At 41.5% G+C, this 25,571-nt stretch overlaps 1 protein-coding gene across 7 annotated transcripts in view; it reads right to left on the minus strand.

The window, feature by feature from the left end:
* Positions 1-25,571, minus strand: part of Sap47 (Synapse-associated protein 47kD) — a 319,381-nt gene that overhangs the window by 226,842 nt on the left and 66,968 nt on the right. For 6 of the 7 annotated variants that reach the window (XR_008407616.2, XM_053781886.2, XM_053781884.2 and 3 more), the window contains one exon: positions 1,303-1,379. Coding sequence is in view for 6 of the 7 variants with exons in the window: in XM_053781886.2 (XP_053637861.1) it covers positions 1,303-1,379 (77 nt within the window). In the remaining variant the exon portion in view is untranslated. Of the gene's footprint in view, positions 1-1,302; positions 1,380-16,786; positions 17,634-25,571 lie in introns of those variants that run through there. The other variant, XM_053781887.2, reaches the window with a different exon arrangement.

A 25,571-nucleotide genomic window follows, 5' to 3' on the forward strand; every position in this document is an offset into this window, starting at 1 on the left:
TTTGTTGTTGTAGTTACCCGATTACAGTGATTTAGTAGCGTACACCAGAACCACACAACACAGTCAATGGTAAGCATCAAAAGGGATCAAAGTGAGCGCCATGAATGAGCACTGAGCTCACCTGAGCTTGCACAGTAGTGTATTGAAAAAATATTTTGACAGCATTACGTTGTGCCCTTTCTGGTCCCTAACACACTCCAACCTTACCCCCTCACTCAACCACATTTTTATATGCCACTCTCACCCCTCGTTAACGCTATTTCAACAAGTCACAACCCACATCTCTATTGCTACGCTAAAAGTCTGTAAAATATTGTATCATTTTTTATGATATAAACAGGGAAGACATAAGTCTATCATGGATCATACAGCACTTTAGGGAATAAGGGGTAATCAACTTTGACTGAAGGTAGTAGAGAGCGGCTCCTGCTTTCCCCTCGCAGGCTATCCAGATGCAGCTTGCAGCTCACCCTTTGGCGAGGCTTGACAACTATCACAGTGGCTCAACTATTCGGTTCACAACCAAAAATATCCCGGGTTCGCTCCCGGGCAGGACGACATGGATTTGCAAGTCTCCATACACCTGCTGCCACTGTTCACCTAACACAGAAGTAGGTGCCTGGGTCTAGTGGTAGCTCGTTGGAAGACAGCAGACAACCAGTGAGGTTCTATTCTCCTGTCATACGGGTGTAAAACATAAGCCAGTTAAACGTTTTGCAGTTTTTCTTGTTTCATGAACATTTAAGATGATTGGTTACTCTTACTAGCTTTTACTTACATTCGTTATACCCTTTCAATTTCCTGTTTTTACATAATTCTTATATAATATTTTATTTCCAACTGACCAGACGTGGTCTGAGATCGTTGTGTGTATACCATAGTTAGAACCGAGCTTTGAGCTGAAGTGAGGCAGGATAACAGCTGTCAGCCTGTCAAATGAACTGAGGCAGGATAACAGCTGTCAGCCTGTTAAATGAACTGAGGCAGGATAACAGCTGTCAGCCTGTCAAATGAACTGAGGCAGGATAACAGCTGTCAGCCTGTCAAATGAACTGAGGCAGGATAACAGCTGTCAGCCTGTCAAATGAACTGAGGCAGGATAACAGCTGTCAGCCTGTCAAATGAACTGAGGCAGGATAACAGCTGTCAGCCTGTCAAATGAACTGAGGCAGGATAACAGCTGTCAGCCTGTCAAATAAACTGAGGCAGGATAACAGCTGTCAGCCTGTCAAATGAACTGAGGCAGGATAACAGCTGTCAGCTTGTCAAATAAAGAGTATACACAAGAAGTGGAGGACTCACCCGAGGCGAAGCCAGCCTTAGCTTCCGGCTCCTCCTCTCCTTCACTGGGTGGGTTGCTGTCGGCACCCTCCGTGGCACTGTGATAAAGAGAATAGCCTCGGTTAGCTTGGAATCAGTAAGAAATGTTAAAGAAAAAGAGTACAATTTTTTTAAGAGGAACACGGCGTAAGATCAAAGATTCGACCACTGCGAATTCTGTTAACGATATCAGAGAAAAAAAGAATTTTAGTAATGTAATTTGTAAACAATACAAAATATATGCATATAGCAGCAAAATTATGGTAGGAGTTACAGGGGTGGTAGTAGTGGTAGAACCACTCAGCAACCAACAACCTGGAGATAAAGATTATTTTCCACCTCTAGCCTACCCCTCCCGTCCACCTCATTGTTATGCCAGCGACCAGTGGCTTCACCCAGGCGGATATCGTAGACCGTGACAGTAATCTGTATACCCTGAGAAAAATCTTCAAAAAACTGGGAGAAGGTTTGTGGTCGGGAGAGAATTCCGAGGACCGTGGGAGAAAGATTAGGACCGTGGGAAAAATCTCGAGACGGTAGGGGAGAAACCTCGAGATGATGGGACAAGAAACCTCGAGACGATGGGAAGAAACCTCGAGACGGTGGGGGAAGAAACCTCGAGACGGTGGGGGGAGAAACCTCAAATGGTGGGGAGAAACCTCGAGACAATCTAAAGACCTTCACACTGAGAGAAAAAGACAATACTGAAAAATAATCATTAGATGGGTATTTGTTGAAGTGTAAGACAAACACCTTGAAACATTGTAGATTAAATCCCCAAACATGGGAAAATTCTTCAGATGGAAAAATTCCTAAGGCTGAAAATAAATCTTTAAACTTAAGGCAAAAAACTTACGAGCTTTGGAAAAGTTTAAAGCCGTATCAAAAGTTCGTAAAAAATACTTTAAAACGATGGGAATAACCTAACAGCAGTGGACGCGAAAATATTGCAACCTTAGATAAAAAAAATTGAAATCGTGGTATATATTCATGGAGATACCGAAGATAATCCTTGACAGCGTGGGAGAGAACTCTGGAACACTGGTGAGGAGGCTGGAGCGAGAAGCAAGGAGCAGGAGAAATAACCATGAAGGGTGGGAACCATGGAGCGTTGGAAAGAACCAGGATGATTGGGAGAGAATCATACAGCGTGGGAGAACAATGGAGCATGGGAGAGTACCCTGGAGCGTGGGAGAGAACAGTTGAGCATGGGAAAGAACACCAGACCTTGAAAAAGACTGAAGCATTGAAGAGAACACTGGAACATGGGAGAGAACAGTGGAACATGGGAGAGAACAGTGGAACATGGGAGAGAACAGTGGAGCGTAGTAGAGAACACTGGAGCGTGAGATACAGCCAGCGTGGCTAGGAATGTTTCTGGAAGATTGTGAAAATCTAGTTAACGTGGAAAAATTCTTGCAATACTTGGAAACATTTTAGGAAGCCTCTGGGGAAGGCGTTTCCAGCGTCAGAAAATTCCAACACGAGAAGTAAAACTCGGTAAACAAAGGAAGAAAACTTTACACGAAATTGAAATTTATTTGGTAACCAAACCGTCTTACCCAACACTGGTCAGGGAATGTATGTTGTAGAACTCTTTTATAACTGTAGAAGTTCTCAAGAGGAAACTGGATCACTACAAGTGACGGCTGAGCCAGGTTGTGAAGGCTATGTGGGTCGCTAGCAGCAACAGCCTGGGTTGATCAGGCAATCAACAAGGCCAAGCTAGAACCCTCAGAACCTGTCGAAGGTATGTCACAAATATAAGACGCTTTCATGGCACAAATAAACCTTTTTAATACTGCAAAATTCATGGTCATCCGGGAAAGGGTTCCTTAACAGATGGTGTGTGGACTGGTGAGGGTTGACGGAGGGAGCAAAAACCGAGTTTCTCCCAGATACTTTGAAAACTGATTTCGTAAAGGAATTCTGTTTGATGTCTAATTACAACATTACAGTATTGTTTCATTCCAAACAAGTGTAGGGTGGTGCGGGTTGCTACCATATATGGTCAAGCGACACCCCCCACCCGGGGGGGGTGGGCAACGCCGGGTCACCACCTGGAAAAGACCCGGGCCGGGACATGACCGGCGAACTTACCACAGTACAATACATGGTCAGGTAATGTACAATCGTCACCCTCGCCATATTATGAGGTCTACAGTAGTTTCCTGTCGATGTTAAACATACTCTGCCAGCATGCACATTTACCTATATTTACATAGGGTTGCAGGCCATTTTAAAGCAAAAAAATGTAGTCTTTTGTGTTTATTGTATTTTTTCATTTCATACTAGTTATGATATTGTTTCGTACGTCTGACAGCATAAGGAAAGCACATGTATTTAATATTCAACATAAAGAATTCCATATTGGTAAGTGAGCGGTAGCTGATCCACATCTTTCAATAAAACCATGTTTCAAGTATGCTGCGAGACTGTCAATAAAGATGTTGAAAGATAATTGTTCACCTCGGCTTTAAATTATTGCCTTTCATAATACCCTAACTTTTATTTATTGAAACATGTTGGAAAATATCATACCAACAAAACTTGAGAGAATTATTTTGTGCATGAGTATTTTTCATCACATTTTTAAAGGGGTCCATGATACACCCCCCCCCCCCAAAAAAAAAAAAAAAATTAAGTCTCAGGCCTGGTCACGGACCCGAGGCCTGGTTACGGATCGGGCCAAGGGGGAGTCAACCCCCGACACCCTCTCCAGGTATACTCCAGGCAGGGTCTCCAGCATCCCTAAACTGCAGCCGCCGCCTCATCAACAATGCACAACAAGCAGCGCAGTGTAGGACATCCGCTCTGGGAATTACAAGCATCACACTAAAACCTGGAGAAAGAAAGTCGAAGGAGCCCCCCCCCACCCCAACCCCAACCCCCCAAAAAAAAGCTGATTGAGCAAAGCGGATCAATGAGCAGAAAAACACTGTGCCAGTTTTTTTGCACCCTGGCGAGCGAGGATCAAACGAAAATGTTAAGAAACTGCACATCACTTTACTATCATTATTATAATTATTTATGGGGAAGCGGCAAACCCGTGTAGGCAATACAGCACCTGGCAAATAGGAAGTAATCTAATTCTTTGAACCAAGATCCCTTCACCCCCTGCTGCGTTCACGTTGGATTATGCTATAAGGTAGTTTATGTGGAGCCTACGCTCGTCCTGGCAACACTGCAACATGAGCCTGGCAACAAGAACCATCTTATAGCATAATCCAACATGATGAACCACATCATGGTATAATCCAACATGATGAACCACATCATGGTATAATCCAACATGATGAACCACATCATGGTATAATCCAACATGATGAACCACATCATGGTATAATCCAACATGATGAACCACATCATGGTATAATCCAACATGATGAACCACATCATGGTATAATCCAACATGATGAACCACATCATGGTATAATCCAACATGATGAACCACATCATGGTATAATCCAACATGAACCACATCATGGTATAATCCAACATGATGAACCACATCATGGTATAATCCAACATGATGAACCACATCATGGTATAATCCAACATGATGAACCACATCATGGTATAATCCAACATGATGAACCACATCATGGTATAATCCAACATGATGAACCACATCATGGTATAATCCAACATGATGAACCACATCATGGTATAATCCAACATGATGAACCACATCATGGCATAATCCAACATGATGAACCACATCATGGTATAATCCAACATGATGAACCACATCATGGTATAATCCAACATGATGAACCACATCATGGTATAATCCAACATGATGAACCACATCATGGTATAATCCAACTTGATGAACCACATCATGGTATAATCCAACATGAACCACATCATGGTATAATCCAACATGATGAACCACATCATGGTATAATCCAACATGATGAACCACATCATGGTATAATCCAACATGATGAACCACATCATGGTATAATCCAACATGATGAACCACATCATGGTATAATCCAACATGATGAACCACATCATGGTATAATCCAACATGATGAACCACATCATGGTATAATCCAACATGATGAACCACATCATGGTATAATCCAACATGATGAACCACATCATGGTATAATCCAACATGAACCACATCATGGTATAATCCAACATGATGAACCACATCATGGTATAATCCAACATGATGAACCACATCATGGTATAATCCAACATGATGAACCACATCATGGTATAATCCAACATGATGAACCACATCATGGTATAATCCAACATGATGAACCACATCATGGTATAATCCAACATGATGAACCACATCATGGTATAATCCAACATGAACCACATCATGGTATAATCCAACATGAACCACATCAAGGTATAATCCAACATAAACCACATCAAGGTATAATCCAACATAAACCACATCATGGTATAATCCAACATAAACCACATCATAGTATAATCCACTTGAAATAATCCCTATCTTCAACATATAATCAGGGTATCTAACTATGAATGAGTCTTAAAACTATAAGTCTTACTGTAAAGTTTTCTTTAGTCTTACACTTACTTCAAGAGTGGCACACACTCATTTCCGGATTGACTCACTGACTGACTAGTCCACAAACTAAACTGTAACTAATACAAGGAAAAATTCCGTATCTTTCTCTTACTAACACTGGGAGCGTCAAATCAATTTTCTAAAAATAAAGAAAATTGTCATTTTACCAAACTTAAAAACATTTTAATAGTCTGCATAACCTTCTTTGTCAACAACCACTAGGGGACCATTTTGCATCGCTAAGTAACACAGCATTAATAAGACACAAACAAAAAACTCAAATTTTTTTCTAACATCAAAAGACCTTCAACCAAAGAATAACAAAAACAAAGAGTTAAATTCAGTGTTTAGAGAGACATTCAAACCTACTGTAAAAACGAGGTACGAAAACCAGGGGTAAAATTTTGTGACTAAATAAACAGAACTGGTGGGTGGGGCTGTACGTCAAGAGACGCCTCTACAATGAGCTCCTCAACACCACAAAGAAGGTACACTTTTAAGGGCTCGGAGTGACCATTTAAAATTAAAACTCAGCTCTTATTTTTGTATACAAACCAACAGCGGAATCTCACAGCAATTTAAAAATATAGTAAATAATTTTACGCAGCCCAAATACCTTGTAAACCTCGCCCCAGACACCATTTTACTGTTTGATATCAATTTAAGACAAAGAGAAAGAATGTAGCAAACACTTTGACAGAAAATTCTAAAAGGTTGCTCAGATAAACAGTTACACATAAACGAATTCTTATGACTACGAAACTTTCATCTAAAACTAGCAAGTGATAAAATCATCTAGGCTAGTACAAACCTATGATTTTAAATTTACAAACAACGATGATCTGGTATGGAATATAACAGCTCCGAACACGTCAAACCCGGCCACACACTAATTGAAGTTCAGACCTGCAGTCACACTTGACTCGAGTAGCCTAAAGCAATTCAATTTCGGCAGTAACCATGTTAGCTGGGAATAAATCATGACTGTATCTAGCTATGCTGGGAAGATAGTATGAGTGAGAAGAATATAAACTATTGCCTCGGGTTCGTGCCAATGAGAAAAAAAATGAAAATAAAAATTGAAAAGGGAAAGAAGTTCCCTCTACAGTCACATTTTTTTAAAGGGCTCCAGACTTTCTCAACAATGAAACAGAAAAAAAATAGCTAAGACTGAAAGCTGCACAATCCCCAATAGTGCAAAAATACCATTAACAAAATTAAGAGTAATCCTGAATGCCGTTTCATGCAAAATCTAAAGCAATAACACCTACGGAATTGGGCCCTTCTTTAAGGGGTGTTAATTTTACAATAAAGGAGTGATATACTGAGGATAATACGACTCTACATTCATTATTATAACAATGGGGAAGCGCTAAACCGTGGGATTATACAACGCCTGTGGGGAAGGGGATGGAAGGCATTCTGGTTTAATTCAGGGAACTGAAGCACAGATCAAATTCCCTAGATCAAGAGCCCCTCACCAGCGTCAAGACCTGAAGATCACCAGCCTACACGATATTTTTTTAAAATAAATCTACGCAATAAATTAACCTCTTACGAGAATGTGCGGCATATTAGTCAGTGTAACATATCCTCAATGAAAAGCAAGGACGCAAGAGGTATACTATAAGGTAAATCAATAAATATGAAGGACCCAAGGCTTTTTAACACTCTTCAAATATATTGAGAATTACTAACAGACTACTAGCTGTCTTAAGAGGAAACTTAGCGACTTCCTCCAAACAATTCATGATCAGCTGTGATATGATGCCTACGTTGCATTGCTTGCTGCGAGCACCCACAGTCTAATTAATCAGGCCGTCACCCAAGAGGCCAGGTTTAGTTACAAGCAGGTCACGGAGGGTGTTGACCCCTTTAATTAAAGTATTTAGAGGTAGTCAAAAAGTGTGAGGATAATGCTGGGTGCAGGATGTTGATAGTTCTCTTCGGTGGTCAGTGAACTACTGTGCCCATGTCGACGGTGGCTTGTTTATGAGGGATAATTACCAGGGTTTAGCACTGCTGTAATGGATAAAGCTCATGCTTCATAATCTTTCATTACGTAACAAAAAACCCAACTTATTTCCTTCATTACAGAGAACAGAATAGTGGACACGGGAGCGGCTGCTGCACAACAGTATTTCGGCATTCCAAGCTGGTAAAAATTACAGATCATTAACTAACGGGGGTAAATTAACAGAGAAATATTGCAGTCTCTCTAGAACACAATTACATAGCCTAACAAAATGGTGACAACTTAAGCAATTTGCTGAATGCTTGGATGTGACTTAATTATGATCCACGACCGAAATGTCGTCTAAAATTTCTTATCCGAAGTGTGAGGTATTTGTGAATAGCAAGTTAGTAACCAGATGGAAAGGACCAAAGAAAGAAAATAGGTCACATTATTTTTCAAAGACTAGGCGCCACAAAACCAAGAGAATACTTTTTATTAATCAGTTAAAATTTGTTCTCTTAGAAGAGAGCAGATTTGATCTCTTAGCGGTCATATTGTTCAAATTTTAACTCTGAAGGGTCATACTGTTCAAATTTTAACTGTTAAGGGTCATACTGTTCAAACAGCAACTTCACTTTATGAAATAATTGAGTCGAAATACCCAAAGATGGCTTTAAAAGATGTTCCCTTGATTCGGGTGGTACGAGTCGACACAGATTCACTCACTATAATAACGAGAGCTTGCCTGTATCTGAACAGGTAATGGTATGAGATATCGACGCGATGGTCAAGACATACAAATGAAGTTAAATGGAATCTTTTATTAATGTTTCGCGAACGGAGTGACTAAAAAAATGCGTGGGCGAAATGTTGTCAATAAAATTCCATATAACTGCATTTGCCTCTCCATCATTGTCTAATTCTGGCCTGGCAACCTATACTAATTCACTATTTACCAGTTCCCAGGGGTAGTGAACTGTGAAAACTCCCTAGTGGTAATAACTCTCCATATCCCCCAGGGGAAGCATAAATTTGGTCCCTGCAAGCATTTTAACATCTCTCTCGAGTATGCTTACCAGGCATAGGGAGTTATACTTGTCTCTGCGTTTCTGCTCCTTTCCTTGCTGTTTCTACCTTTCATTCCTTCCCTACACCCTCCCACCCTCCAACGACTAAAATATTTCTGTACCTTTCAAGGCAGGCGAAGCTGCATATCTGGAAAATGCACAGAGGACCTTCATTGTCCATATAAATTAAATCAAAATTACTCCTTAGAATACAGGCGAGAAAGATAATTCATAATTTACACATCGAAAATTTTTGAGAAATTGGCCCCAAATCCGCACATGAAATAACTTCCTACGAAAGAGAGTGGCTCAGCAGACGATGCAAAATACCTCTAATGAAAAGTAGCGGTGCAGCGAGTGTACTATAAGAACGCCTTATCCAACTGACTTCAGAGTTTCGATCCTGGTGTACTGTAACTAGCGTAGAGGTTCATGCAACTCGTGACAAGCTTACGTGCCCTCTGGTTAATTTTATTTAGACCATTCCTAGATTTGGTTAAAGTGTGTTATTGTGAGAAACTTTCTGTATTTTTTCTGGGGAAATAATTTTAGTATGCCTCTTCTGAACGACTTCAGAAGAGGCTTACTAAGATGCTGATGCATCTTATCTGCAGGATGAAATTCTTTTAGGTTAAGCTTCGTAAATGAAAAGTTAATAAAACTGTAATTGTTTTTTTCCGAATATTAACTAGAGAGCCTTTCTTCTGATCGGCTTCAAACTTTTAGTGTTGGTGGGCTTTACTAAAAGTTTGCAGTGACTTTGTGCTCTGTAAGATTTAATACGCCAAATTTAATAAATAAAATTATTTTCTTGCAATAACTGTAGAATGCCTCTTCTGGTCGGCTTTAAACCTTACAAACACTGATGCATTTTACCTAGAAAAAGGTTTGTATTGGTTCTGGGCCAAATTTGGTTCCACTTCGCCATTTATATTGAAGAAATTAAGAGAACTGAAATACTGGTGTTCATGCAATATATTGTGAAAGCTTGATCCAATTTTCTTCAAACCTTCAATGCAGATAACTTGAGAATGCAACTTCTGAGCGGCTTCAAACCTAAAGTGCTAGTGTATTTTGGAATACTGGTCACTGCGAGATAACTAGAAATGCTCTGGGGACTTGCTTTAAACGTTCTAACATGTTTTTAGTGGAAGGTTTTAATTAGTTTGACCTAAGTGCTAATTTGCCATTTTAATAAAGAAACTGGAACATTAGTTTCCACAGATAACTTCTGATTAGCTTTAAATCCTCCTCATTGGTATATAACTGCATTAGAAACCTACGTTTATTATCCCATGTGACTGCTCTGAGGTATACGAGGCTGGTCTTATGAGAACGCCTTATCCAACTGACTTTAAATTTTCAGACCTGGTGTACTGTAACTAGGGAAAGTTTCATGCGACCCCTGACAAGCTCAGGTGCTCTCTGTTTAATTTTACTTAGACCATTCCTAGATTTAACTGTAGTAACTTAAGCATCTTTTGCGGAATCGCGCAGTGACCTTAACACATCTAGCTGGAGAACAGATTGCATGTAGGGAGTCAACGTGTTCTACAAATAGATCGTTCGTTAATAAAGGCGCTGCATGTTAATTGCCTTGTGATCTAAATAACGAAAAAAATTATATACATGTTATTCTAGATAAAGTAAACCTGGGATAAATTAACTGTATTTACCTACAGTAAACCGCTAAGAAATAAAGGAGCGGCTTACGTTTGAGAACGAGTTACATTGTCGCTACTTAAAGAGTTGGCAAACCCAAGGTTCTGTATTTTAGGTAAAGGACGGGATGTTAGCCCCAATTCCCCAGCCTAGTCACTAACCCAAGATGAGGGACATGGATAGGAGGATGGCACGCGCCATCATCCGCTTGATCACACCAAGACGTGTAAACACTAGTCAGCTGATGATAAACACCTGGGATCAGCTGGTGAAGGTAAACACATCACCTACGAAACTTAAACTTTTGGAAGTTACCTGATGATGATCGACTACAAGGATCAGCTGTCAAAAATAAACAATAACCACCTGATAAAAGATGGGTGACTCAGCTGACGAGGCTCAATGTAGGGCATCAGCTGTTGGAAGTAAACAAGAGGCCGTCTCGCAGCGTTAATACAATCTAAGAGCAAAGATGTTCGAACACTATTAACACAGGCCAGGGGAAAGCAACCCAAGATATCATGACTGCGTACGAACTGGCTCAAGATAATCACGTATAAATCTTATCAAGTATGTAGATGCAATAAATAAAGTGTTGTAGGCGGGTGTAATAGCGTAACGTCATCAGCTGTTATTGGGAAACACTTAATCAGTTCGTGTACATAAACACGACTAACAGTTGGCAGGTGCTAAGCTTGTTGCCACAACTGGTAAACATCCATGGATTAAGCGCTTAAACTAGCCACGTGTGAAATGATATTCCAGGTGAGCTTAAGTATGGATACATCAGCTACAACAACAGGGAAATATCAGCCTACAATGCAAACAAGAATGTCAGCGGCCGATGGCGAACTCAGATGAATTTGCTGATGACATTTCTACGGGAGAAAGTTCACAGCTAAAGTTCAACATATGGCAATGTACACACAAGTGAATTAACTACTGACATTAACAAACATATTATTACATTAATTAAGGAATGGAAGGCATTCCAACTCCATTCAAAGACCTGGAGCACCGGTCAAATTTCTTATATCAAGAGCGTCTCACCAGCATCAGGGAGCATCCCTTGAGAAATAGCATTAAAATAGTAAAATATACATTCATCACTCAACTATACATTTTTTTGTTTCAGCTATACATAACGGCGTACAACGAGACCTCCACACACGTGTGGAGGGTCTTCATTCATTACAGGTGTTAACCTCAACCCCCTCTTCCCGCTACACTTGTGTACACAGCCTACAACTGTGGATAACACGTGTACCTCACGATCTGAGACGTGAAATCGACCCTGATTATCTGTCACCTTTAAATTACCTGCAGCTAATTCTTGGAAACACTCTCCCCGAAGCCTGGTCCCAGACCAAGCCTCCTAGCTGATAACCTGACCAGTGAGGCTATTGGTGCTAGGTGTACGTAGTCCAAAGTAAGCACCATAGTCCGAATGATTAGGCATTTACTTGAGAATCTTATCACGTTACATTTTAAAGATAATTCCCCTTGTATATAAAAGGAAGATGTTAAAGTCTTAGCACTTTACACATATCTCTTAATGTACTTATTACATTTATGCATCCCTGAGTTATTTACTGTGGACATTTCGTAGTGCTCTGGCAATCTACTTGTGGAATTTTCGTTTCCTGATAAATATCGAGGTGCTAAATACAGAAGAATAAGTCGTAGCCCAACTGAAAAGCTGTTTACTTTAATCATAATTATATTCTGGAGTCACCGTTGGTCTTCATGTTTATCAGCTCGACCCCAATATTAATGTGGTTGTGGTCAGTGTGTGTGGGGAATTGGGGGGGATGGGGGGTTCAGCAGCTGTGATTTTTTCCAACGCACCATCATCCTTTCTTTACACAAGCAACCAGTACCACAGGGTCGGGTAGCCAGTTACACAATATTGTACTATAAGAAAGTTATAGTTAGGGGTATTGGGAAGATGGAGGGAATATTTTGAGGAATTGTTAAATGTTGATGAAGATAGGGAAGCTGTGATTTCGTGTATAGGGCAAGGAGGAATAACATCTTGTGGGAGTGAGGAAGAGCCAGTTGTGAGTGTGGGGGAAGTTCGTGAGGCAGTAGGTAAAATGAAAGGGGGTAAGGCAGCCGGGATTGATGGGATAAAGATAGAAATGTTAAAAGCAGGTGGGGATATAGTTTTGGAGTGGTTGGTGCAATTATTTAATAAATGTATGGAAGAGGGTAAGGTACCTAGGGGTTGGCAGAGAGCATGCATAGTTCCTTTGTATAAAGGCAAAGGGGACAAAAGAGAGTGCAAAAATTATAGGGGGATAAGTCTGTTGAGTATACCTGGTAAAGTGTATGGTAGAGTTATTACTGAAAGAATTAAGAGTAAGACGGAGAATAGGATAGCAGATGAACAAGGAGGCTTTAGGAAAGGTAGGGGGTGTGTGGACCAGGTGTTTGCAGTGAAACATATAAGTGAACAGTATTTAGATAAGGCTAAAGAGGTCTTTGTGGCATTTATGGATTTGGAAAAGGCGTATGAGAGGGTAGATAGGGGGGCAATGTGGCAGATGTTGCAGGTGTATGGTGTAGGAGGTGGGTTACTGAAAGCAGTGAAGAGTTTTTACGAGGATAGTGAGGCTCAAGTTAGAGTATGTAGGAAAGAGGGAAATTATTTCCCAGTAAAAGTAGGCCTTAGACAAGGATGTGTGATGTCACCGTGGTTGTTTAATATATTTATAGATGGGGTTGTAAGAGTAGTAAATGCGAGGGTCTTGGCAAGAGGCGTGGAGTTAAAAGATAAAGAATCACACATAAAGTGGGAGATGTCACAGTTGCTCTTTGCTGATGACACTGTGCTCTTGGGAGATTCTGAAGAGAAGTTGCAGAGATTGGTGGATGAATTTGGTAGCGTGTGCAAAAGAAGAAAATTAAAAGTGAATACAGGAAAGAGTAAGGTTATGAGGATAACAAAAAGATTAGGTGATGAAAGATTTGATATCAGATTGGAGGGAGAGAGTATGGAGGAGGTGAATGTATTCAGATATTTGGGAGTGGACGTTTCAGCGGATGGGTCTATGAAAGATGAGGTGAATCATAGAATTGATGAGGGGAAAAGGGTGAGTGGTGCACTTAGGAGTCTGTGGTGACAAAGAACTTTGTCCTTGGAGGCAAGGAGGGGAATGTATGAGAGTATAGTTTTACCAACGCTCTTATATGGGTGTGAAGCATGGGTGATGAATGTTGCAGCGAGGAGAAGGCTGGAGGCAGTAGAGATGTCATGTCTGAGGGCAATGTGTGGTGTGAATATAATGCAGAGAATTCGTAGTTTGGAAGTTAGGAGGAGGTGTGGGATTGCCAAAACTGTTGTCCAGAGGGCTGAGGAAGGGTTGTTAAGGTGGTTCGGACATGTAGAGAGAATGGAGCGAAACAGAATGACTTCAAGAGTGTATCAGTCTGTAGTAGAAGGAAGGCGGGGTAGGGGTCGGCCTAGGAAAGGTTGGAGGGAGGGGGTAAAGGAGGTTTTGTGTGCGAGGGGCTTGGACTTCCAGCAGGCATGCGTGAGCGTGTTTGATAGGAGTAAATGGAGACAAATGGTTTTTAATACTTGATGTGCTGTTGGAGTGTGAGCAAAGTAACATTTATGAAGGGGTTCAGGGAAACCGGCAGGCCGGACTTGAGTCCTGGAGATGGGAAGTACAGTGCCTGCACTCTGAAGGAGGGGTGTTAATGTTGCAGTTTAAAAACTGTAGTGTAAAGCACCCTTCTGGCAAGACAGTGATGGTGAAAGTTTTTCTTTTTCGGGCCACCCTGCCTTGGTGGGAATCGGCCAGTGTGATAATAAAATAAATAAGAAAGCTTCCACCATCAACTGAAAGGCCTGGTCTAGAACTGGGCTGCGGGGGCGATGATCCCCGTAATCTGCTACAGACTACACACAAATAAACTAGAACCCGATCCTCAAGTTAGAATATCGAGCATTAATAAAAGGAAAGGCACTGAAGTTGATCCAAGAATATCTAAGAAATAAATAAAAGACTAGGTGACTATGCGTGAAGAAGTACATGTATGTGAAACTACCAGGATCCTTACTAGTCCTGATATATGTACATGTCCTATCAGAGGGAATTTAAATCTTATATATCATTGCAAATGATATAAAGAGAATGAGATGAATACGAACATAGATAGACAGGGAGTGTAGGTAGACTAGGATACTGCTGCAGGAAGGGTGTAGGTAGACTAGGATACTGCTGCAGGAAGGACAGTGTAGGAACACTAGGATACTGCTGCAAGAAGGACAGTGCAGGAAGACCAGGATACTGCTGCAGGAAGGACAGTGTAGGAACACTAGGATACTGCTGCAAGGACAGTGCAGGAAGACCAGGATACTGCTGCAGGAAGGACAGTGTAGGAAGACTAGGATACTGCTGCAAGAAGGACAGTGCAGGAAGACCAGGATACTGCTGCAGGAAGGACAGTGCAGGAAGACCAGGATACTGCTGCAGGAAGGACAGTGTAGGAAGACTAGGATACTGCTGCAAGAAGGACAGTGTAGGAAGACTAGGATACTGCTGCAAGAAGGATAGTGCAGGAAGACCAGGATACTGCTGCAGGAAGGACAGTGTAGGAAGACCAGGATACTGCTGCAAGGACAGTGTAGGAACACTAGGATACCGCTGCAGGAAGGACAGTGTAAGAACACTAGGATACCGCTGCAGGAAGGACAGTGTAGGAACACTAGGATACTGCTGCAGGAAGGACAGTGTAGGAACACTAGGATACTGCTGCAGGAAGGACAGTGTAGGAACACTAGGATACTGCTGTAAGGACAGTGTAGGAACACTAGGATACCGCTGCAGGGAGGCCAGTGCAAGAAGACCAGGATACTGCTGCAGGAAGGACAGTGTAGGAACACTAGGATACTGCTGTAAGAAGGACAGTGTAGGAACACTAGGATACCGCTGCAGGAAGGACAGTGTAAGAACACTAGGATACTGCTTTGTTTTTCAACAAGACAGATTATGTTCAACAAAGAAAAATAACATCAGGTTCATCACAAAATTTCCCCAAAACAAAACGCATTATAAAAATAAAAACAGCACTACTATTAAAATTATTCCATATTATCAGTATTATAATTATTTCACCCTATCAAATAATTAAGTAGCAATCGATGAGACGGAAACAAAGAATGTTTCCCTAATGACAAAGATACCAATGAACTCATTCCACAACTAATCAGACGCAAAAGCAAAGACAAAAACAATGTGAACCAAAACAGCAACACATACAAAGACGCCGTGATGAGTTTATTTAAAGACAAAAACAATAATTAACAAAGAACAAAGAGAAACCAATCTTGAATTTCTTAAACTTGAAAAATTTCTTTAAAGATATACAGTAGACATTTAATCAGGGTTTTCGGTACAGTAATTCACTCAAGCTAAAACTGCTCACCAAAAGTGAACAGTTACTAATATTACCTTCGATATACGTATACACTTTTAATGAGTTTCGAGAAGTTTTTCTACTCCCGGAGTCTGGCCATAGGATAGGCTCGTCTGGTGCTTGCCAGGTCAACCATGCTGTTGCTGCTGCTGGTCCGTCGATCCACATATCCATCCCATCTGAATAAAGATTCGTCTGAACTACTTTCCTCTCTTCCTCCCTCCGTATCTCCCTTCCTTCCATCCTTATTTCCTCACTCCCTCAGTCTTGCCGAGGTAGAGCGCCAGACAAGACAGCAGAGAACACTCAAAGCAACTACATCAAAGGAAGATGCTTTTGCTTGGAGAGAGATTACATAACTACGTTCTCTTAGGACTTACTTCATCCCTCTCTAATGTATGTTAGTTCTGGTCCTAATGCAGAAATACTGCAATTCCTAAATTTTGATATCCAACATTAACACTTGATACATTCACTATCACTAAAATCACATTTCTAACATCAAAACTACTAAGTACGACTCAAAGCACTGTGTTACCTTGGTACAGGCAACATTAGTGCAGAATTGAAACGTTGCAGAGATAACTTTTATTAGGATAAAATCGCTCTCTGAGCCAAGCTTTATCATAGCTTGATAAAGCTCTACATAGAACTAAAGGCTGTCCCAATAAAAGCTTGCTCTGCAACATGTCTTTATTCATAAAGTAACAAAGTTTACCTTCCAGCCTACCGTGCAACTCTCCCTTCAAGTGGAGAGAAGCATGAGTTAAGATCTTAAGTGTAGTATCTCACCTGACAAGCCAGTCACCCACATTGACGAAGTACTTGTTCCAGTCTTGAGCCAGATGACGGAAGGACGGAGGCAACACCTCCACCTCATGCACCACCTCGTTCTCCTCTGCTACTACTCTAGGAGGGTTGGAGCCCTCGCATGTTGCAGATTCTACCAGGGTACTCATCTTGTTCGCTCTCAACTCTTGCACGTTTAGGGATGCACAAATCTCTTGTCCGAGCTTATATTCAAGAGTCTTGGACTGATTTTCACTCAGATTCGTAAGAGACTCGCGTTCTTCTAAAAGCACCTGTAAAAGGTCTGGATCGACTGTGTTTTCAACGCGTGGAGTTTCAATTCCAGCTTAGCAAACTTTCTGGCGTGTTTACCCAGGCTGGAGAGGTGAGAAGGAGCGCCAGATTGGATTCCAGGGTCGTAGTGAGCGAAAATGGCCTCTCTGATGCTTCTAAAGGTGATCCCAAGCAATCAAGATCACACTACAAACCTCAATAGCGCTCTCAACACAATCCTGATTCTCTTCTCAAGTGCCAGCTGACCCTGTGACCCCTCAACACTGAACTTGACAAAGATTCCTTCTTCCGCGAGCGGAATAAAAATGGTGTAGAGAGAAGAGAGGAGGGAGGAGCGAGCTATCAAGCTGCCAAACTCACTGTACTGACAGCGAATGTTGCAAGCGTAACTAATTCCTCCTTCCAAAATTCAATAGGAGACAAATCTAATGCTGAACTCTTCGGTGAGTCAGTGAGGTGATGGGCTTGTGATTGCTTGTGAACACAAGTAGCGGCTGAGGTAAACCAGTATGGACAGAGATGGTTGTTGCTGCAGTGAAGTCTCGGCGATTTGTGTTTGTTGTATATAGCAGGTGCCGCACGTCTGCTGCCTATTGCGTCGCTGTTTTGCCATCAAGGCTACAGGTGTAGCTGCAGGTGTTTCCACACGACTCACAACCTCGACCCACGCCATCACTTTAGCATTTCCTCCGCAGTTACCTATAGATTGTTCTACTTGCCACAAACATCCAGGTCAATACACACACAGTGATCTTCCGCACAAAGGAAACGACAAACATCCAAAAGTAAGGTTGCATTAAATGGAGCAAGGTGCGTTTTTGTTCAGGTAAGCGGCCGGCACAAGTGTAGACCCCTACTATGGTGTATAATGTGTCACCTAACAAGCGGTGACAGCCTCCACCGCCTAACCTTCACTGCTCAGCACTATCAGCCAGTGTTCAGCACTGTTCAACTCTCCAGCCACTGGCCACACCAAATCAGCAATTAGCCCACAACTTTCTTCACTCTATATAACCAAGGAAACAGTCCACATACAGTCGCCGAACTATTACCCGCATTATCGAGGTCGGTCAGTTGGCAATGGCTCTAAGGGATGTGACTCACTTCCTCGACACGCCATCTTCATCCTTATCCAGAGACACACAAAGACTAACTTGATGACTAAGACATGAGCAACACTTGGATATCATTATTGCCTAAACGTTTAGCCTACACAACAAACTTTTTTCGGTAGAATATAGGCGAATATAAAACTAAAGATAGTGTGATATTGACGGCGAGTCCCTCAAGCCACGCTCACCTGTGACGCTATCTCCAGCTGCTTCACCTCACTTTTGCTCTAATACATAAGGTCTGACTGCAGGCCTACGCTTTAGGCTTGAGAGGCTGGCCACCTACCTCTGCTGACAGACTGATCACGTCAAAACTACTACTACTGTCTCCAGGGTTATATTAGCCTGTATTTGACTGTGCAGTCGAAACATTTTGGCAACATTACATTCAAGTGTTATGCATGTCTTTTATTCATCAACTTGTTGGTATTGTATATGATCAATAATAATAGGCTAACTTACCGAAGCAGCTCATAATTAACGGTGTTCACAAAATGCTGGCAACTCACTCCTCTGCCTCAACATAAACTGGTTGCGTCTTACACGGTATAATGTACACAAACCTTGCGTACCTCTTATTAAATTCAGGGGGGAAAAATGAACAAATAAGGGCCATGCAATCCCTGGGAACTGGGAGGTAATCAGGTTAGATCCAAAAAACAAAAGAGGAGGCCAGTTCCAGTTCTTTGAATAAAGGCTCACCAATCATTAAAGTGTGCGCAGTTAGTAGCTCCGGAGTTGTGTCTGAGGTAGTGACAAAGATGTCAGTAGAAATTATCAACAGCAGCAAGCTTCCTAGCCAAGGAAGTGAAACACTGATATTTCAGAACTGTTTGCGTTTTTGTATTACTTTATATTATTATAATCATAACCAAGCGCAAAACCCACTCTTAGCATTTTAAAGCATTTCGACTTTACAACAAAAATAAAAAATGGGGGGAGGGGATTAAAAGCATTAATTTAAGCTAAAAGTAACTAATTTTATAGAGATTTTAATATAATTTTCAAATGTATTAATTACAAAAATAATGTATTGGAAGAACAAGCGAAGTATATTTCCAAGATTAAAAGCAGTTGAAATGTTTTGTAACATTTAAGTTTAGCTAAATTTTCACAGTACAGGTTACAAGAACACTCACAGTGCAGGTTACCAACAATAACACTCACAGTGCAGGTTACCAACAATAACACTCACAGTGCAGGTTACCAACAATAACACTCACAGTGCAGGTTACCAACAATAACTCACAGTGCAGGTTACCAACAATAACACTCACAGTGCAGGTTACCAACAATAACACTCACAGTGCAGGTTACCAACAATAACACTCACAGTGCAGGTTACCAACAATAACACTCACCATGCAGGTTACCAACAATAACTCACAGTGCAGGTTACCAACAATAACACTCACAGTGCAGGTTACCATCAATGCAACACTCACACATGCAGGTTACCAACAATAACACTCACAGTGCAGGTTACCAACAAGAACACTCAATGCAGGTTACACTCACAGTGCAGGTTACCAACAAGAACACTCACAGTGCAAGTTACCAACAAGAACACTCACAGTGCAGGTTACAAACAATAACACTCACAATGCAGGTTACCAACAATAACACCCACAGTGCAGGTTACAAACAATAACACTCACAGTGCAGGTTACCAACAATAACACTCACAGTGCAGGTTACCAACAATAACACTCACAGTGCAGGTTACCAACAATAACACTCACAGTGCAGGTTACCAACAATAATACTCACCGTGCAGGTTACCAACAAGAACACTCACCGTGCAGGTTACCAACAATAACACTCACAGTGCAGGTTAACAACAATAACACTCACAGTGCAGGTTACCAACAATAACACTCACAGTGCAGGTTACCAACAATAACACTCACAGTGCAGGTTACCAACAATAACACTCACAGTGCAGGTTACCAACAATAACACTCACCATGCAGGTTACCAACAATAACACTCACAGTGCAGGTTACCAACAATAACACTCACAGTGCAGGTTACCAACAATAACACTCACAGTGCAGGTTACCAACAATAACACTCACAGTGCAGGTTACCAACAATAACACTCACAGTGCAGGTTACCAACAAGAACACTCACAGTGCAGGTTACCAACAATAACACTCACCGTGCAGGTTACCAACAAGAACACTCACAGTGCAAGTTACCAACAAGAACACTCACAGTGCAGGTTACAAACAATAACACTCACAATGCAGGTTACCAACAATAACACCCACAGTGCAGGTTACAAACAATAACACTCACAGTGCAGGTTACCAACAATAACACTCACCGTGCAGGTTACCAACAATAACACTCACCGTGCAGGTTACCAACAATAACACTCACAGTGCAGGTTACCAACAATAACACTCACAGTGCAGGTTACCAACAATAACACTCACAGTGCAGGTTACCAACAAGAACACTCACAGTGCAGGTTACCAACAAGAACACTCACAGTGCAGGTTACCAACAAGAACACTCACAGTGCAGGTTACCAACAATAACACTCACAGTGCAGGTTACCAACAAGAACACTCACCGTGCAGGTTACCAACAATAACACTCACAGTGCATGTTACCAACAAGAACACTCACAGTGCAGGTTACCAACAATAACACTCACAGTGCAGGTTACCAACAATAACACTCACAGTGCAGGTTACCAACAATAACACTCACCGTGCAGGTTACCAACAATAACACTCACCGTGCAGGTTACCAACAATAACACTCACAGTACAGGTTACCAACAATAACACTCACAGTACAGGTTACCAACAATAACACTCACAGTGCAGGTTACCAACAAGGACAGTCCAACTTAAAGATGCACACCATAATAAAAAAAATAAACGGAACAACAGTCTGCTGTGGCCCTAAATATGGGCACTTTAAATACCCTAAACCCAGTCTCGCCCTTATATTCACATACAATAAAGGTGGAAGTAATGATAGGTTCACTTTAAATACACAACAACGACAACGAAAACAAAATATTAATTCCATTCTGAACAATTATTTCCCGTGTGTTGTCACACAGGCAGACACAGTTTCCATAAATAATATTTATGGAATGCTGGGAAAACTGCCAATAAAAGGAGCCTCTGAAAGTATGAAAAGTGTCGAAACACAGATAATAAATTTGGTAGATGAACACATGTGCAGCGTTTTGGATACTTTATTGTAGGTTACATTTCGCTCACCAGAAGCTTTATCAAGCCTTCGCGGAAACTCCTCGTGAGTGAAACATGATTCTGGGGATCATCGCTCCCGAGGATCGGTCTAAGACCAGGCTTCCTGACTGACGGTTGGGCCAGTTAAACCGTTAGTGCTTGCAGTTTGCAGTCAGAAACAAACTTCATAGTGCGAATGATCAGAAACAGTTGGCACAAGTTTGTCAGGTTCCTCTAAGAGAGAGGCCCCTTGGTATTTCCACTTAGGGAGGAGGTTCTTGATAATCTTGGCTCCTCAGTGTGCCTAATGCACCTCTGCTTCACGTCAAGCTTATTTATTAGGTATGTGTGATGAGGTTGTCTGGTGCTTCCACTAAGGCAACACCACTTACGCAACTCTTTCTCTGATAATATTGAACGATACTTGACCTAACCATGTCAGGCCCCGCCCCGTTATGATATAAAATTTAACACCGCCCCTTTGTTGAAAAAATACACCGAAATGTGTATAGAAAAGGGAGATAATGTAATCAGCTGATTTTGAAGTGGAGTGTATTCCCAACTTCAGTACGCCACGCTTTCGTGTAACTACTGAGCGAGTCATCAGAGACTACTCACAAAGACTACTGAGCTCAGGGCAGGCAATAATGTGGTCGCTGGTGCCGTGGCAACCCATAATGCCAACCACTACCTCACCTTTGCATAAATGTTTTTTAGACACCATTATCTCCAGCACTGCATGCCAGAGGTTACTTTATGGCACTCTCATAGTGGCGCCACCACTGAACAGACCGAGAAGAGGTAACTCCGTGTGCTGGCAACACCGTCAACACGAGTATCAAGCGTACCTCGCAACAACACAAGATTCCTTACAACTTACATGCTGGCTATAGTATAAATATAATGCTACTTAAACACTATTATAACAATTTAGAAATTTTTAACAATTAACACTTGATTTATCAAAGGAGGGGTGAGGAAGAAAGACGGGGAAGAAGGTTATGGAGGAAAAGGAGAAATAAGCAGGAGGAAGGAAAAGGCGGGGTACGAACGAGGAAAGTAAGACATATGGGCAACAATTAGGTAGCTTTCTTGTCAAAACGTTTCGCCCACACAGTAGGCTTCTTCAATCGAATACAGAAGAAACTGGCAGAAGCGGTGGAGAGGTAAATATGATGTGATGAGTCCATCAACCTCGTAGTAGTAGTTTTGAGGTGTTCAGTCCCTCAGCCTCTTCGAGGTTGATGGACTGAGAATTTCATCTTTACTTCTCCACTGCGTCTGCCGTCTTTTCTGCAACAGACTGAAGAAGCCTAGTGTATAGGCGAAACGTTTCGATAATAAAGATACCCAATTGTTGCACATCTGTCTTACTCGTCTACTTCCCGGTACTGTATAACAGTATTATAATTAATATATACGAAGAGGAAGTAATGGAGAATAAAATAAAATAAATGAAACCAACGATAATATAATTAAAGACAATACTCAGCAAAAGGCTACATTATTATTATAATCAAAAAGAAGCGCTAAGCCACAAGGACTATACAGCTCAAAAGGCTACAGATAAGGTCACTGAAAAAGCACACGCTAAAACAGGTGGTAATGAATAACTTCATGAGCCAGCAAGTCAAGTAAGCTACATTACAGTTTGAACATTAAAATGGTATAAAATACCGACAGGTTGTTAGGTAAGACACATATGCAACAGTTAGGTATCTTTATTATGAAACGTTTCGCCTACACAGTAGGCTTCTTCAGTCAAGTACAGAAAAGTTGATAGAAGCAGAAGATACTTGAAGACGATGTAATCAGTCCATCACCCTTAAAGTTTTGAGGTGGTCAGTCCCTCAGTCTGGAGAAGAGCATTGTTTCACTATGAAACAATGCTCTTCTCCAGACTGAGGGACTGACCACCTCAAAACTTTAAGGGTGATGGACTGATTACATCGTCTTCAAGTATCTTCTGCTTCTATCAACTTTTCTGTACTTGACTGAAGAAGCCTACTGTGTAGGCGAAACGTTTCATAATAAAGATACCTAACTGTTGCATATGTGTCTTACCTAACTACATTACAGTTGATGACCAAACAGGATAGCGTCAGCACTATATACTTCAGTGAACAGAAGCAGTCTTCCTAAAGCGTTGGGTACTATATGATTTAGTGGTACTGAGAGTTGTGTTTACGGGGGTGAAGACTAAGTGCACTTAGCACCAACAGAATAGTTGATTAGGTCATCTACCAAGAGGCCTGATCTGGGACCTGACAGCAGCACACACTCTTGGTAGATCACTTCCTAGTCAAATCACTCCACTTGTCACCTACCTTGAAACTAAAAGAAAATATACTTCCTTTCGTTCCTATGGTTTATGTGTGTGTTCAACTTCTACCTTTGTCTCCTTAATCATGGTCCTCTTAATTCAGTCTGTCCCTTTCTGACCTGTCAATTAGTCTTGAGGTTTTTGTATGTTGTAATCATGTCTCCGCAAGTAGTTCTCCCCACCAAGGTCGGCAGGCTCAGTTCCTTCAGCCTCCACTCACAGTGCATTTCCCTCAATACTCTTAGCCTGGATACAACCTGTTTTGCCTGGTGGTGTGGCTCCATATTGGGGTCGTGTACTCAATAATTGGCCTCAAACATACGTAGTGTATAAAGTTCCAAAGTATTCTTTGTTAAAGTTCCTTAAAGCTGGGCTTAGGTTTTAATCGCGTGACCTGGCATTTGTCTGGACCGAATTGCAGAAAGCACTAGTTTGACCACATCTACAGCCTGCTAAGGTCTTTATCTTATTCACCTCATCAGTTTTACATCATGTGAATATACTGTCATGTTTCACATGTAATACTTATGACATCCTACGCAGAGGATGAAGACGAAGAGTTGATGTCACTAAGGATGTCCCTAAAGTGGGTTTAAAGAGGTCACGGATGGTTTATGATGTCAGGAAGGTGATATCTGGATGAGGTCCCAAGACAGCACACGGAAACACACACACACCAATCATTGTACCATGAAGCCACTGGCGTCGTATGAAATACGAGGAAGAGCAAGGACGAAGAAACAAATAAGCCCCGACTGTCAAGGACAACAGAAATAGCCGGTACAAAAGGCGAAGAGAATAATACAGGCGAGTTTCATCAAGGTTACATCGCAATACCCAGACGTTAGGGCTCCCTCGGGAGCATATGGCACAACTAGAGGCAGACATGGGGAAAGGAAAGAGGAGGAAGTATGGGGAATAAAGAAAGAGGAAGTATGGGGAATAAGGAAAGAGGAAGTAAGGGGGAAAATAGTGTACAGGAAAGACTTATGAGGAAAAATGGTGTATAGGAAAGAGGTATGGGGGAAAATGCTTAGGGAAAAGGGGGGGGGGGTATAGAGAAAAAGAGGAAGACGGAGAAAGGAACAAGAGGGGAAGGGTAGAAGGTGGGAAAAGTGATGGAGGAGACAAGACAGAGACGGAATAGGGAGGCGGGAATGAGGAGAAACAACAAAGAAACATCAAAAAAGAAAGGGGGGGAGATGGGGAGGAGAGGAGGAAGAAGAGGAGGCGGAAAAGAGAGGAGATGAGAGGCGAAAAACAAACAGAAAAGAGGGAAAGGAGACAAATAAGAGAGTAGAAGAGAGGCAAAACAGTCAAAAAAAAAATGAAAGAGTGAAAGGTAAGACCAGGTGAAACAAGGGAAATAAAAAGAAAAAGTAGGAGAGAACAAAACATTGTAATACCACGAAGCAAACAGGCTCATTGATTTGACTACCCGAGATGTGTGTACTGCTGAGGACAAGTAGTACAGAAACATGTTCCGTTGTTAGGTAACACTAGCACTTTGTTAGGTAACACTAGCACTTTGTTAGGTAACACTGGCACATCTCTTAGATAACCTAGCAAGATGCTGTATCTTCTTGAACCCTAAATAAACTAGCATAATCCTGTTAGGTAATGCAGCACTAGCCTTTGTTTGATGAGCTAGTGTGATCCTTTGTTAGGTAGAGTAACTCTACTGTAAACTGTTTGGTAAATTTAAGGTAACAAGATCATTGAGTAAACTAACACGATTTATTGTTAACACCACTGTTAAGTAAACTAGCGCGATCCATTAAGGTAACAAGCCCATTGTTAATAAACTACCACGATCTATTGTTAAGGTAACAAGCCCATTGTT

This window comes from Cherax quadricarinatus, chromosome 30 (genome assembly GCF_038502225.1).
Source record: "Cherax quadricarinatus isolate ZL_2023a chromosome 30, ASM3850222v1, whole genome shotgun sequence".
Taxonomy (NCBI): Eukaryota; Metazoa; Arthropoda; class Malacostraca; order Decapoda; family Parastacidae; genus Cherax; species Cherax quadricarinatus.